Source organism: Lemur catta, chromosome 15 (genome assembly GCF_020740605.2).
Source record: "Lemur catta isolate mLemCat1 chromosome 15, mLemCat1.pri, whole genome shotgun sequence".
Lineage (NCBI taxonomy): Eukaryota > Metazoa > Chordata > Mammalia > Primates > Lemuridae > Lemur > Lemur catta.
The window spans coordinates 36,840,957-36,855,352 of NC_059142.1; the positions used below are offsets into that span (position 1 = coordinate 36,840,957).

Below are 14,396 nucleotides of genomic sequence, written 5' to 3' on the forward strand. Positions count from 1 at the left end.
TAGCAGGGGTGGATGAGTTAGAAAGGAGGGGGCTGGGAGGACCGAGGAAGGGGGGGGCAGTAGGGCCCCGGGAGGAGGGGGAGGCTGAGGTTGGGTCACGAGGGGATTGTGGAAGGGCCTGCGGGGTCGAGCACCCCTCAGAGGAGGGGTGTGGGGAAGTCCACCCAGCCCCTGGGGCCATGCCCACCGGACGTCCTCCAGCTCGTAGAAGACGTTGCGAGCCTCGTCTTTGATGAGGATGGCGGTGTTGGGCGACTTAAGCATGCCCATGGTGAGCTTCTGCGGGAACATGTGCGCGATGAGTGCGTGCAGCGTGTCCAGGCTGCTGACCTCGTGCGTGATGTGCACGCGCCGAGTCTCCTCCCCGAACTGCAGGAACAGCACCCCTGCGAAGGAGACGCCATGCTCGCTGTCACTGCCGCTGCCACCACGCTGCCCGCCAGGAGAGCCTTCGGGAGTTATGCTGGCCCCACAGCGGCAGGGTCTGAGGCCCGACGCCGCCCCCGAGTGCAGGTGCACCCAAGCACCCCTCATGCTGCAGGCCGCGGCGCCAGGTACCCACTGGACCCCAAGCAGTTGGAGCCCAGACAAGGAAATGGAATTGGGGCGAGAGCAGGTGGGGCAGAAACTGAGAGGGAGTCGGGAAGGTTAGAAGCTGCTGAGAGAGAGATTGGAGAGAGTTCGAGATGGAAGAGAGGGGAGAAGGAAGGAATGAAGAGAGGGGGGGACTGCCCAGGGAGAGAAAAGGAAGCAGACGGAGAGAGGCGCCTTGCAGAGAAAGGCTAGGCAGGGGATACTGAGGGAGAGGGGAGGGGGGGAGAGCTAAGGGGCGAGGGTTGCTGGGGGCAGATGGGGCTGGAAAGGGCAGCAGAGACTGAGGAGAGACCGAGTGGTGCAGGGGATGAGTATGGAGCGGAGAAGAGCGGAGGGAGGAGCCTGCGGCCGGGAGGGAGGGTGGACAGGGCGCGCAGTACCTGGCGAGCGCAGCTTGGTCTGGCTGGCGGAGCGGGAGAGAGGCAGGCTCTGTCGGAAGCGGTTCATCCTGCTGAAGCCCAGGGGCAGCTCGGCCTCAGACATGGTCTCCAGCGACTCAGCTGAGGCGTACGACAGCTTGGCCGCCTGGTCTGCCAGCCCGGGCTGGGCTCCCTGAGTGTGGCGCGAGCTGCGGGTCTGCAGGGGCAGGGCAGGGCGAGAGGAACCACGCGTGAGCCCCTCCTTGCCTGCCGCTGCCCCCATCCAGGCCCTGGGGAGGCTCTGCCAGCCAGAGACACCCACACACATTCCAGACTCGCTGTGTGGCTACAAGAGAGTTCCTCAACCTCTCCGGGGCCTTGGCCTCCCTGGGACACCCAGCAGGTAAGGAGTGGGCAAAGGACTCAAGCAAGCCAGAAAAGCAGACAAGAAACCATTTGAGCAGAAGCCACGGGCACATCTGCTATTTTAAGCTTCCAAAGAACAACAACAACACAAATTTGTCACCGAGGTGAGCAGCAGAATCGTTGAACAAATTGGGGCATTAGTTCCAGACATTAATTAAGTGGCGGGTTTGTGAGCGGCAGATTTATTCTTCATGGAGTTCAGAGAGTGGGGGTGGGGGTGGGGGCGGGAAGCAGGGCTGGTGGAGAAAGCAAAGAGAGCTAGGACCCCAGGACCCCAGCTTTGGGAGGTGCGGCTCCTCGCCTAGATCAATGTCTTTGGTTTAAGGTAACTGGGAAAACTATGCCAAACCCCTCAAAGCCAGCTGGACCCCAGTTTCAAACAGACTCCCTGCCCAGTGCACACAATGTACATGCTACGCATGGTGTGACACACATGTGCACATGTGTCACCCCTCCCTGTAAGGCGCATGCTGCCACAGCCAGCCACCGTGGCCAGCCTCCCCAGGATCCCCAGCCACAGCCTTTTCCATGAAGCTAGAGCTGAGGCTGATATCTGGTTGGGGGAGGGAGGGAAGGATGTCATAGGACAGCCTGATTATTCTCTCCTTTGGGGGAGAGGAGTCACAAGATGATTTCAATTGCACTTTTAGAACCTACTTTTGGCTGCAGACTGGGTTGTCACTCAGGGCCACAGCCCCTCCCATTCTACCCTAGTCCCTCCCCTCAAACCTGGTTGCTATACTGAAACTCATTTATTTAAGGGAGTAAAAGAGTGGATCAGACCTACATCATTCCATGTAGGAATATATATATTATATATAATATATATACATGTATCATCAAGAAAAAAATCATGCTGCCCAATTGTATTTTTCTGTGAAATAAATGGTTTATTTTAACAGCAAATCACTTAAAACCATTAACATTGGTTATCTCAGAGTTGAGAGACAGCTTTCTTTTTTCCTCTACAGATTTCTCTAGAAAATTGTGTGAATTTTGCACAATCAGAATATATTACTTTTATAATTTAAAAAAAGACAATAAAATAGCTCTAAAAAGGAATCATTTATTCTCATCTTTGGCTCCCTCTTTCCCCAAATCCTGATCAACCCCTAATTAATCTCCATCTTCGTATTAACTCAATTTAGCATTCCAATTGGATCAGCACTCTAGAAAAGAGAGAGCATCCTCCTCTGATGGGCAGTGTGCCCTGCTGTCCCCAAGGTGGCCTTGAGGGCTTGGGGACATGGAAAGTCAGATTTGAGGACATCACATGGCTTCCAGTGTCCAGCACCATGCCTTGACCAGCGGGTGGGCATGGGTCTTGGGAGGAGGAAGGCAGCATCAGAACTGGGCCGGCTTGGAGGGAATGCTTGTGCCCAGACTTTAGATGCTGTGGCTCAGCTCTAGGCTGCCCACCAGTGCCAGCCTGTGTCCCTTGCTCTCACCTCCAGTCCCAGAAGAAGGGCAGGGAGCTCTGCAGCAGTATGGGGAACGAGGTCTGGTCTGGTGGTCACTGGGTTGCCTGGCAACTGAAAGGTCAGTGGTTGCCAGGCTGGTGTGGATGAGGGGCTACAGAATTCAGGCAGAATGAGTCAGCTAGCAAGGATGAGAAATAGGGGGTGGCCACACTGCCAGGGGGGAACCAATGAGGTGCCAGTAGGAAGATGGAACAGGGACCAGAATGAAGGGGGCAGGGCAGGGATCCTTGGGGTTGCTGACTGCCAAGAAGGCAGGAGCCCTGGGAGAAGAGATGCTCACACCCCCTGCTCCACCAGTTCCTCTCTAGTGGAGTACACCTTCCATTGTCACAGCCTTTGTAGAAAACCCTCTTGAGAAGAGGGAAAACCTGTCAGCACTTCCCTCCATCCCTGGGCTGAGACAACAGGGCAGAGGAAAGTGAGACACCCAGAAGGACTTCCCGACCATGAGGGAGATGGCAAGAGAACAGAACAGTGATTCAAGCAAAGACAAGAAAGGGGCTGCCGTGGGAGGTAGTAAGCACCCGTCCCCGGAGGTGTTCCAGGGAGCAGCTGATGATTCCTGGTCAGAGATCAGACAGAGGGAACCTCGAGTGGGGCAGTCAGAGTAGGAGCTGAGGGTCCCAGAGGCTGTCCATAGACTGGAGAAGAATCCCTTGGAAGCTTTTAAAAACACTCTTTCCAGCACCCCATGTTCACTGAATCAGAATCTCTGGGGTTGGGGCCTTGGGGTCAAGATTTTTGACAAGTTCCTATGGAGATTCTGATTTCCAGGTTTGAGAGTCAGGTCAGCAGCCATGATTCTGGCAGCCAAGGAGGTTGGCTACCATGTAAGGCTTGACAGGAGCCAGACACGTGCATTACTGCAGTTTTTCTATCTTTACAACAACTCTGTGATACAGGCATTGTAGTTCCACTTTACAGAGGAGAAACTGAGGCTGAGATTATATAACTTGCCCCAGGTCACCAAGCCGGTGAGCAGCAGACTGGAATTCGTTACCAGGCAGCCTGGCTGTCGGACCCATGTATTTAACCACTGCCCTCTCCTGCCTCCTCAAAAGCGGCTGTGCTTGACACCGCCATTCTATGATTCCAGGGTCCTCTGGTTCCAGGATTCTGGTGGTGCTGGGGAGAACACATGCAAGTAAGACACGTGGGGAGTCTGGGATGGACGCCTCCCAGCCCTTGTCACGATGCCTAGGACTTGAGGGCCCAGAGGCTCCAGTAAGCAGGCAGCAGTCGGTTCACTCAGCTCTGGGCCTGGGTGCCAGGGAAGATGGAAGAGGGGCCTGAGGGTGCTCCCCAGGGGTCTGCAGGATGCCCTTGCAGGGGGCAGACAGCTCTCCAGCTCAGGGGAGTCCAGACTTGCCAGAGGAGGCAGTAGGCACCCATCCCTGAGCTTAGGCCTGCACTTAGATAACAGGTTTGGGGGTGCAGAGCTGTGAATCTGTTGCCCAGCACTGAGCAACTCCCCCATCATGGGGACTAAGAAAGGGGTGAGGGACTCATCGTAGTCACGGGGCCTCCCTGGGAAGAGAAATCTGAGTTCAGAGAGCAGGGCCCTCAACAAGATCATGGGGTCCAGGTCCCCAACTCAGAGCCAGAAATCTCTCCAGGCTGGGGAAATGCCAGGCAGCCCTTCTCATTCCAACACACCCCTTGTGGGCTGTGGAAGCCCAGGGACTGAGCATCTCCAGCCCACATTCGCACTCTGGGTCCACATGCCTGGCAGGCAAACCCAGACTCTCCCAAAGCAGCAGTCACAGCCTGCAGCCCCAAGGCCCACCGCCCACACCAGGAGGTGCCCGTGCAGACTCGCACCCCGGTGGGTGCAAAGCTTGTGCAAGGGAGGGGCAGGCGCAGGGGAGGGAGAGCACATGCAGTTGTCATGGAAGCAGAAGCATCACACACTGACCTTGAAACTCCAGTAGTTTGGCTGCTGATGGAAATAAGAGAAGAGATGGTTATGAGGGGGCTGAGAGGGTAGAGGAGGGAGGTGGTTAGAGACCCCTGGAGCCCGGCACTGAGCCCTGGGACGTGGTCCCTCTACCCTCCCAGGAGCAGGAAGGAAGTCAGGCCTGGTACATCCCGTTCTCTGCTAGGACCTGGAACACCGTGGTGTAGCCAGGATGGCCCTGAGCAGGCTGGAGGCTTGCTGGTGGGGGCAGGGGAGGACCACTCCAGATATTCACAAGCCACGCCTCCTAGCTACAGTAAGAGCCCTCAGAGAACTAGAGGTAGGAAAAGGCACAGAGGACTGTGACCATGACATAGGGAACCCTTGAGACACAGTCAAAAGAGGGGCAGAGATAAAGCTGAGCTGTGGGGTCAGAGAAGTGGCATGTGGTTGTGGCAGGCCAGGAGAAATTTCCCAGAAGAGGTGGCGTTTGAGCTGGGTGTTGAAAAATGAGCAGCTGGAGACTGAGCAGCAAGGCATGCTGAGCAGAGGGGACAGCCCGGCAAGTGCCCACGCGCGGGCAAGTGGAGAGTGGGTTGACGTAGTCCGCTTTGGCTGGGGGGCAGCCTGGGAAGGTGGCAGGTTGGGCTGCAAGGGGTGGGGGGAGGGGGCTGAGGCCAGATGACAAGTGGCCTTAGATGCTGAGAGGAAGTATTTAGACTTAACTGGGTGGAAAAGGAGGAAGAGCTGAGTGGGGCAGAACAGGATCAGAACTAGACCCCAGCAGGGCTGGTGGGACAGCGAGTGCAGGAGGGAGGCGGGGGCCAAGGCCAGGGCAGGGAGCCACGTCCACGACGGAGCTGGATTACAGATGCCGGTAGCCTCACACGCTGGGCGATGCACAGGCCGCTGGGGGGGACAGCAGACCTGGCAATGCCCTGTGGCTGGCTGGATGATAGAGGAGGGTCCCTGCATCCCTCCTAACCTCCCCAGAACATGGAGCCTGAGATGCCTTCTCACAGCGACCCAGGGTCGTCCCACCCTCCCTCGAGACCAGAAGGCCCTTCCAGATGGCTTAGGACAAGGAAGGAGCAGCCCCAAGGCCGAGTTGGTTCTTGGCAAAGCCAGGGGCACCCTGCTGACCGGTGCCAGCCTCAGCAGGAAGACAGAGGCAGCAGATGGCCTGGCCCTGGGGTGCCTGGCACAACCAGACAAGATTCTCCCTGGCCTGAGAGCCACTGGCAGAGGACAGGGACATCGAGGGTCCCTGATGGGGGAAGGACAGCATGCCAGGGTGTCTTGAGCCACCTGAATGCTTTCCTGGAAGGGAGGAGTTGAGGGGCACTGCCGGATGGAGGCTTTACCTGAGGCAGACCTCCGGGGTGGGGTGACGCAGGGCTAGGGCTGGGATGAAAAGGTTCATCTGCCAGGACCACCCCCACCTGAGCCACAATCCCCCCAGCATTGCCTCCAGAAGACGAAAAATAGTCACATGCCAGGCAGGAATAAAGGGGACAGCAAAGTCTGTGCCCCAGCCAATGCCTGGAATAATCTATGGACAGAAGCCACCCCCTTGGGTGCCAGGGTGCCCACAGGTGCTGAGGGGAAGGCAGGTAAGGGGCTGAAGTAACAGGCCATAGTCACAGCTGCCTGCGGCTTGGAAAGGAGGGTGTGGCAGAGGGAGTGGACACGTGGGTGGCAGGCAGAGCCAGGCAGAGGGCACCGGAGATTTACAATGAGAGTCATGTCTGCAGACCCAGCAGTGATGGACAGCTCTGCAGAGGCTTCGAGTCCCTCACCCACCTCCACCCTTACAACCAGGTACAGGCAGCACATGCATGGGCCACCCACAGCTCTCCACCACACGCGGGCTCACTCACAGAGCCACCTCCTTCTCTCAAACACATCCTTAGATAAGGACATCTCCACAAACACCCAGCACAACGAAAACACACCTACGGAGGGCCACAGGCGCGGAGACAGAAGCCCTTGGCCAGAAACAGCCCCAGAAACAAACAGCAATGGGCAACAGAGATACCCATAGGCAGACCACCCCCACACGTACATGAAGGTGTACCCCTCCCCTCGGGCCCTGACTGTTCACACGCACTCCCACAAGCACCCCACAGAGTCACAGAAACACAGAGACATGGATACCCACCCCACTCACACCAAGACACACACGCCAGCTACAGAAACACACACAAAACACACATGTGGCGTCAGAGCCACCCACATACAAAGAGAAAGTCCATCCCTTCTTCCTCCTGCTAGCCAGGTCAGGGTGCCTCTGGCCACCTTGGCCACTGTCCCATGCCTATGATGTCCTAGACATCACGTGTCAGGGAGGTGATCTCTTGATTCAAAAGAGTCAGAAGATGCCCTGTCCCCTACCCTGTCACCAATGTCAACACGCTGGACTGAGGGTGCCTTGTACAGATGACTGGGACCCATGTCATGACCCTGGGAGGGAGACAGGGACAGGGCCTGGCCACAGCCACACTGCCTATGGCCTCAACATGGGCCTGCTCCAGGGTCCCAAGGTTGTGCGCATCCATGGGACAGTCACCTAGAAGGGACAGGTCACTAGCAGTGGCTAAGGGAGAGGACTGGGTGGCGTCAGTGCCATAGGAAAGGCCAGCTGAGCCCCACTAAAGGGTAAAGATAGCAGAGGAGCTATGTTTGTGCTTAGGTCACTTGGATGTATGAATAACGCTGAGATCAAAATTCTGGGACTTTGGGCTCTCATCTCTAGAGCATGTGAGTCTGTCCTCCCCCTCCATCCTCTGTCCTCCTCCCAAAAAGTGGGAAGAATGATTCTCTTTCATGTCAGCCCCACCAGGAATGAGACACATAGTCTCTGGCCCCTGTCCTTGAAGGGGAAATCATAGAGAGGGGAGGCCTCTGGGGAAACCTATCCTCCTCTGTGTCTTTCCAGGGTTTTAACCCAAGGGACAGCCTTGGGTGGCTGAGAGCAAAGGGCTCCTCCCCTGTTCTCTGAGGGAGAACACTCCCAGCCACTCCCCTTCCAACTTCTAGCACCTTTTACCTCCTCCCCCTTTTCCTGGTTGTCTGTTCCTCCTGCTGTGCCCAACACAGTGCCTGGTATATAAGCAGGCCCTCAACAAACATGTGACAATGAACGACTGCAAATAAAATAAGACCAGCCCATGGGAGGAGGGGGCTGTCTCCCAATGCTCTTGTCTGGCACCATTCCCTCCATCTCTTGGCACCCAGACTGCTCAGCCTTCTAGGCCTTTTCCCTGGGAACTTCCCAGCACCAGAAACCCCCCTGGGAGGAGGGCAGAGGGCAGAGGGCAGAAAGGGCCCAGGAGAGATCCGGCTCCCCACTTCAAGCAAAATCCTCCAATACCAAGGCAAAGCTGTCTCCCTCCCCATACTCAGGGAGGGGTCTCACCTTCCCAGAAGACACTGAGAGGAAATAAAGAAAGGGGTGAGTAGGAGAGACCCTGCTTGGGGCAACCACTTGTGGGGAAGAATCTTACATGAGCTGGCGCAAAATGAGAGGTGTTCCAACAGGGGAAGATGGAGGCCAGCCATGTCTAGGGACCAGGCTTTCAGAAATGGGGGAGTGGGAGCTTCTCCCAAGACCGGAGGAAGCAAGACCAGGGAATCCTCCAACTCCCTGGTGAGAAGAGGAAACAGCTTCTCCCCTCTGGGCCTGAGGAGTTAACTCTCTCTCTCCCTCCTCCACCCTAGCCCTGATGGTGGGGTTCCTCCCTGGCCCTGCAGCTGGCCCTTCCTCCCAACCCCTGTGGCCTGGAAGGGGCAGGGCTGTGCCCCTTGGGAGCCTTCCCCCAGCCAGCTGAGGTCTCTCCTCGCCTGGGCAGACGTCCCCTGCAAACTAGGTGAGTGCATGACCCCTCCTTGACCTGGAGCCCTGACAACGCATCCTCCAGGGAGGGAGGACACCTAACGGTCCACACCTGGCTCCTCAATCCCCCGGCTCAGCACGGCTCAGCACGCACCGGCGCACACACCCACCTCTCAACTCCGGTGAACGGGAGTCCACGTAAACAGCCGCCCCCCAGGCTGGAGCTAAGCGACGCACCCCCCGAGGCGCCAGGCTCCCACCGCGACACACATGCACTCCCCTCCCCTTCAGGTGTGCGGATTGACATCTCACCTCCTACCCCTTCCCAATGCAGAGTGTGTGTGTTGGGGGGGGGAGGTTGCTGCGGGACCTGCGCTGCGCTGGGGGCGAGGGTGCACCCCGGGAAGGTCATGACTTTCCGAGGTTGGGGGAGGGGGCCCCAGCCGCATTTTGGAGTGGGGGCCCGGCCCACGCGGAAGGCACCTAGTGCGGTGGGGGAGGGGAGGAGGCGTTTCTCAGAGATTGGGAACCCGCAATGGCCCGAGCGTCCCCCACCCCTGGATGGCTCTAGGTGCCGCGGAGCGGGGACCCCCCCATCTCCGTGTCCCCGCCCCCCCCGCTGTACCCGAGGCGGTGGTCCCCGCCCCCACAGCCGCTCCCCCTTACCTGCGGCCACAGGTGTACCCGCGGGGCCCCCAGCCCCAGGTCTTGCGTCGGGCAGGGGAGGGAGGGCGGCCCCCAGCTCCCACCCGCCCGGGCTCTCCCCTCCCCCGGCCGCCTCCGCAGCCGCAGCCGCCGCCGGTGCCCTTTGCTGCAATGCGAGAGCCGCCGCCGCCGAGCCGGCCCGGGCCCCGGTCGCCCCGGTAACCACGACTCCACCTGGCGCCGCGCGGCGCGCCGCCGTGCACATCCCCTCTCTCGGCCCCCTCCCCGGCGCGGCCCCGCCGGCGCAGCCCCGCCGAGGAGCGGCGGAGGCTGGTGGCTGCGTCGCGCGGTCACCCGATATGCCGGCCCGCCACCCGGGACTCGGGTTGCAGCAGGAGGGAGGGAGGTTAGACAGCCTGGTGGAAGCGGGGGGGGGGGGGGGGGGCTGCGGCGAGGAGTCTAACCTCTGGTCCCCTCCCAGGGTCCTCTGTCCCGCTCCCATTCCTAAAGGCCTGGCCTGGTGTAGAGTAGGGGAGAGGATGGTGTCCTGCCTCACCTCCTGCTCTGCTGCCACACAGCCTCTCCCCACCTGGGTCTCCGCTGTGCACCTCTGTTTTTTTAACTCTCTCAGGACTTAATCCCTGGCCAAGTCTGGGAGGCCAAGGATGCCTAAGTTTCCTTGATGCCCTCCCATCTGGCCCGGCTGTGTGACTCTGGCCTCTGTGGAACATCTCTGGTCTCGCACTTGACAAAAAGGAACCTCAGACTCAGGCCTGGGGACAGGGAGCATGCTAAGCTCTAAGTATGTGGTGATGACAAGACCCTGTGCTCAGACACCCTCCTCAGTAATTACAAAGCCCTGGGGCAAAGGTCTGCTCAAGCTGCCCCTTCCGCCATCAGAGCAGATTCCAGATGTGGATGGCCTAGAACCCCATGACAGGGTACAACTGAGCTCATCTGAGTCCAGCCTCACTCCCGTCTATCACCCCAACCCTATCACAGCCCAAGATGCTCCATCGCACCTGTCCTCTGCCCCATCACCATCCCTGTCCCAGCCCCACTTTGGCCTCCACCGCGCACTTGGTCACTCAGGACAAGTCTGTCCTACTTGCCATCCAGCCTTGGCAGACACATCCTTGTTCCCCCAAGTTCAGCCAAGACGAGAGCCGGGAAAGGAATCGGCTGGACGCCCTGTGAGTGATGCCAAGCCTGCCAATCTCTTGCTAGACTTGAGTTACACTCAGCTAAAACATCCTCGCTCTGAAGGCTTATCATTTCCTGGGCAGTCACAATTTTTTTTCTCTTAATTCCCCTTGAAAAAGTCAAGCCTTGCTGTCCTTCTCCAGGGGGAGCAAGGTGTGTAAGGAACCGAATACCCCTACTACCCACTGGATTCCCTGCCACTGCCCTCCGCCACCTCCTGCAGCTGAATGTCCTCAAGTCAAGCCTGGACTGCCCCCTCTCTGCTGCAATTCTGACTCCCTGGTCCCTCTCCCCATTTGGGCCTCGCTGGGACCCTGACCCCTGGTATCCTGTCTAAGTGTGTCCCTGTCTAAGCTGAGAACCAACTTCCCATCAGGGACACTGAGGCTTGATGAGGAAGAGGGAAACAAGTTCAGAACAAACAGCCAGATGCCCAAGTCCTCTTAAAAATTTGAGACTAAGCCTTGAACACAGCAAGAAGGGTGGGAGGGAGACATCATGTAGAACTTCCTGATGGAAAGACATCAGGGGAAGGTTGGGTCTGCTTGGAAATGGAAAGGTAGGGTGTGGATGGGGGTAAGATATCTTCGGTGGAGGCAGGGCTTAGGAGACTCTGGAAACCCATGGGGCAAGGTGAGGGTACTCCTGTTTAAAGGAGCAAGGAATTAAAAAAAAAAATTTAAATCCTGAGTATCCTCCCTCAAAAAATTCCTTCCCCAAAGCCAACCAGGTTTGGGGAGGTAATGGCAGGAAATTAGACGATCAGGGGAGATGTGGACACAGGGCATAGAAGTCCCCTGAAAATGAGGGCTCCTACCTAAAAGAGAAAAGGATGCAAAATAAAAATTCTGAATATCCCCCCTCCAAAAGCTAATCCTCCCCAAAGCCAGACTCAGCCATGGGTGTGGGGGCTGGGGTGGAGGAGGGTGACTCACCTGGGCCGGCTGGCCAGCCCCGGAGGGGGCGGAGTCGCCATGGAGGTGGGAGCAGAGGGAGCTGAGGAGGCACACAGGGTCCACGGTCCAGCCGCCAACCTGTGTGTGCGAAGCGGGGGACACCCCATTAGGGGGAGCGGGCAGAAGCCGCTGGGGGACTGTGACAGGACAGGGAGGGGCATTCCTGGGGCAAGCCTTGGAATGCGGCACAGAGCTCCCACCGCAGAGGGGCCTAGCGATGCTGGCAAGTCCCTTACGTAGGCTGGATCTGCCTCTAACTAGTGCCCTGGGTCTGTTTTGGGATGTTTGTCTTTCCTGCTGGACCAGGGGTTCCCTGAGCCCAGGGTGGGGCCTTCCCTATCAGGTAGTACTGAAACCCTATCTCCAATTCCTGGCTGTCCCCAGCCTCCCTGCACCTGGCTGCTCCCAGCTCCAGCTCCTCCAGCTCTCAGCCCCTCCTCCCTGAGGATGTCACCACCTGCCTCATGGGAACCACTGACTGGGCAGGAGTGGCCTCACCCCAGTCGTCTCTGTCCTGATAGCACATCTTTACCTCCTGCATCTCAGTGGAAGTGACTTTCTTCTGCTACCCCAAGGCCACCCCACACCTAAGGCTGAAAGCCCATCGCTCCATGACCCTCTTCCCCCTCAGCGTCCTCCATTCATTCCTCTTTCCTTCGGTCATTCATTCCACAAGCGGCCCACTGAGCCAGTGCTAGGCTTGGGCACCAGCATTGGATGGCAAGAGAATGGGCCATGACCCCGCCCGCTCACACTCTAGGGAGGGAACGAGGGAGGGAAGAAAGGAGCGAATGTGTGAGTGAGTGGCTGTGCTCTGGTTGGTTCCCTAAGTATTCACTGGGTGCCTGCTCCCTACAGTGAGCATGCCAGAGACAGAGACGCCCTCAGACACACCCACAGCTTCTCTCCCAGGCCTGCTGCCCCTTGAAGCCACCACCTCAGCTGTTTTTATCTTTTTTTGGCCAAACCTCCCCACACAGTTCTATGGCCAAGGCTTCTGGCCCCTCCCCACCCCCAATCCCCTAGACCCCTGAAACCGGCCATTACCTCACCCCACCACGAGACATGAGCTCGCCCTCTCTGGACCCACAGATCCTGGCCAGTCCCGATGGCTGTTTCTCTTTCCTTGTCCCTTCCGACTTCTGAAGTGCAGGTCCCCCTCCTGCTGGCCCCTCCTTCAGGGGTCTTTTTCCACTTTTTCGTGGATGCAGAATATTCCCACCCTGCCCCCAACCATCATGGCTCTCTCCCTTCTCAGACTCCATTCTGTCTTGATGGCCACTCTTATACCCTAATGTCCCAGGTCCTACCACGCTCCACTTTCCTCCTGAAGCTGTGGTCACTTTGGAGACATGAGCCACATATGTGGTGCCTCTCCGGCACCCCTGTGAATGCCCAATCTATACCCCAAACTCATATTCCCTTCCCCAACCGCCTACACATTTCCCTCCCAACCCTCCTGTTTCTCTCCAAGACACCAACATCTCCCTGTCACCCAGGTCTTTCTGTCATTGCCTCATAGACCCAGGCAGCAAATAACCCTTGCTCAATCTTCCTTCCAAGCCCTGTCCATCCTCCCTTCCTCTTCATCATCCCAGATACACTCTTCCTCTTCTCTTCCCCTGCCTCCAGCCCACCTTTTGTCCCCTGCCGTTTGCCATCCAGAAGCAGCCACAGCCGTCCTTGCCACCACCACCTGGCCCCACTTTTTCAGTCTGCCCCCACATGTCCCACTGCCTGGCACCTGAGCCTCCTGCACCAGCCAGGCGGACTGTGCCATTCCCCAAACCAACTCAGGTCTAAGCTCACACCACTCCCCCAACCTCCTAAAACCACATTCTCTTCCTCTATGCCTGTGCAAACCTTTCCATCCTTCTAAGCCTAGTTTAGGTACCTCCTTCTCCAGGAAGCCTTTCCTGATCAGGCCTGCCCACCTGATCTCCCCTTCTCTAAACCCCCTCCCAAGCTAGATGACAAATGCCCCTGCTCCTCATCTCCCCACACAAGGGGAACCACTGCAAAAGCCAGACAGAACTGGAGGTGGCATCAGGGCACAGATAAGGTACCAGACAGGGTGGGGGTGGGGACACTCCTCCCCATCCCCAGCCACACCCAGCAGCACCTGGAAAAGGGAGACAGAGCAAGACAGGTGTGGGAGCAGGGACTGACACCCCAAGGTTTGACTGAAAGGATGCTCATGGGATGTACCTCCCTCCCCGTAGTCCCTCCTTCCAGAGGGGACAATGCCTGAGTCTCAGCAGCCAATATACAGCAATCATCAGGGCACCTCACCTATCCAGGACTATAAGCACAAGACTCGCCCCAGAAAGGACTTTCTTACAGAGGAGAAGCTCATACTTGAGTGGAGAGATGCATTCAGGAGCCGGGGGGTGGGGGGGCAGGGTTTTCTTTTTTTCTTTTTTTGAGACAAGATGTCTCACTTTGTCACCTAGGTCAGAGCACAGTGGTGTAATCATAGCTCACTGTGGCCTTGAACTCCTGGGCTCAGGTGATCCTCCTGAGTGGCTGGGACCACAGGTGTGTGCCACTGCACCCTGCTCTGCTCTGGGGAAGTGTAGAAGGGAAGCGTCCCAGCCCATACAGAAGGAGATGGGTCTGGGTCCAGAGGCAGAGGCCAAGACTCCTCTCTAAGCCTTACCGAGGCAGGAGAGAAACCAAGGCACAGAGAGAGGAAGCTTCCAGCTCAAAGTCACACAGCGAGTCTTGGGGGGGGGGGGTGGAACAGGGAGGAAGGAGGTAAAAGGCAGCAGTTCTGGGCTCCCTTCTTGCAAGGACTGGGGACATATCAGACCCAGCCTACCGAGGCTCCCTAGCCCTAACCTCCCTTAGGGCCCATATCACTGACAGCCAGCATCTCAGCTCCACCACTGGATGGACCCTCAGGCGCAGAACATCAGTCTCCAGGGCTGTCCCCTCCCTTCCTCCCTACCAAGCCCCCCTCCCTTCCTCCCTACCACATCGTCGGCCTCCAGGGCATGT

At 57.9% G+C, this 14,396-nt stretch overlaps 1 protein-coding gene across 2 annotated transcripts in view; it reads right to left on the reverse strand.

The window, feature by feature from the left end:
• The window catches only part of SRCIN1 (SRC kinase signaling inhibitor 1), a 65,754-nt gene that overhangs the window by 26,969 nt on the left and 24,389 nt on the right, over positions 1-14,396 (reverse strand). The window contains exons 2-4 of one of the 2 annotated variants that reach the window (XM_045526323.1): positions 4,776-4,796; positions 975-1,170; positions 188-386 (exon numbers count right to left, since the gene is read on the reverse strand). In XM_045526323.1, coding sequence (XP_045382279.1) covers positions 188-386; positions 975-1,170; positions 4,776-4,796 — 416 coding nt within the window. Of the gene's footprint in view, positions 1-187; positions 387-974; positions 1,171-4,775; positions 4,797-11,375; positions 11,475-14,396 lie in introns of both variants that reach the window. The other variant, XM_045526322.1, reaches the window with a different exon arrangement.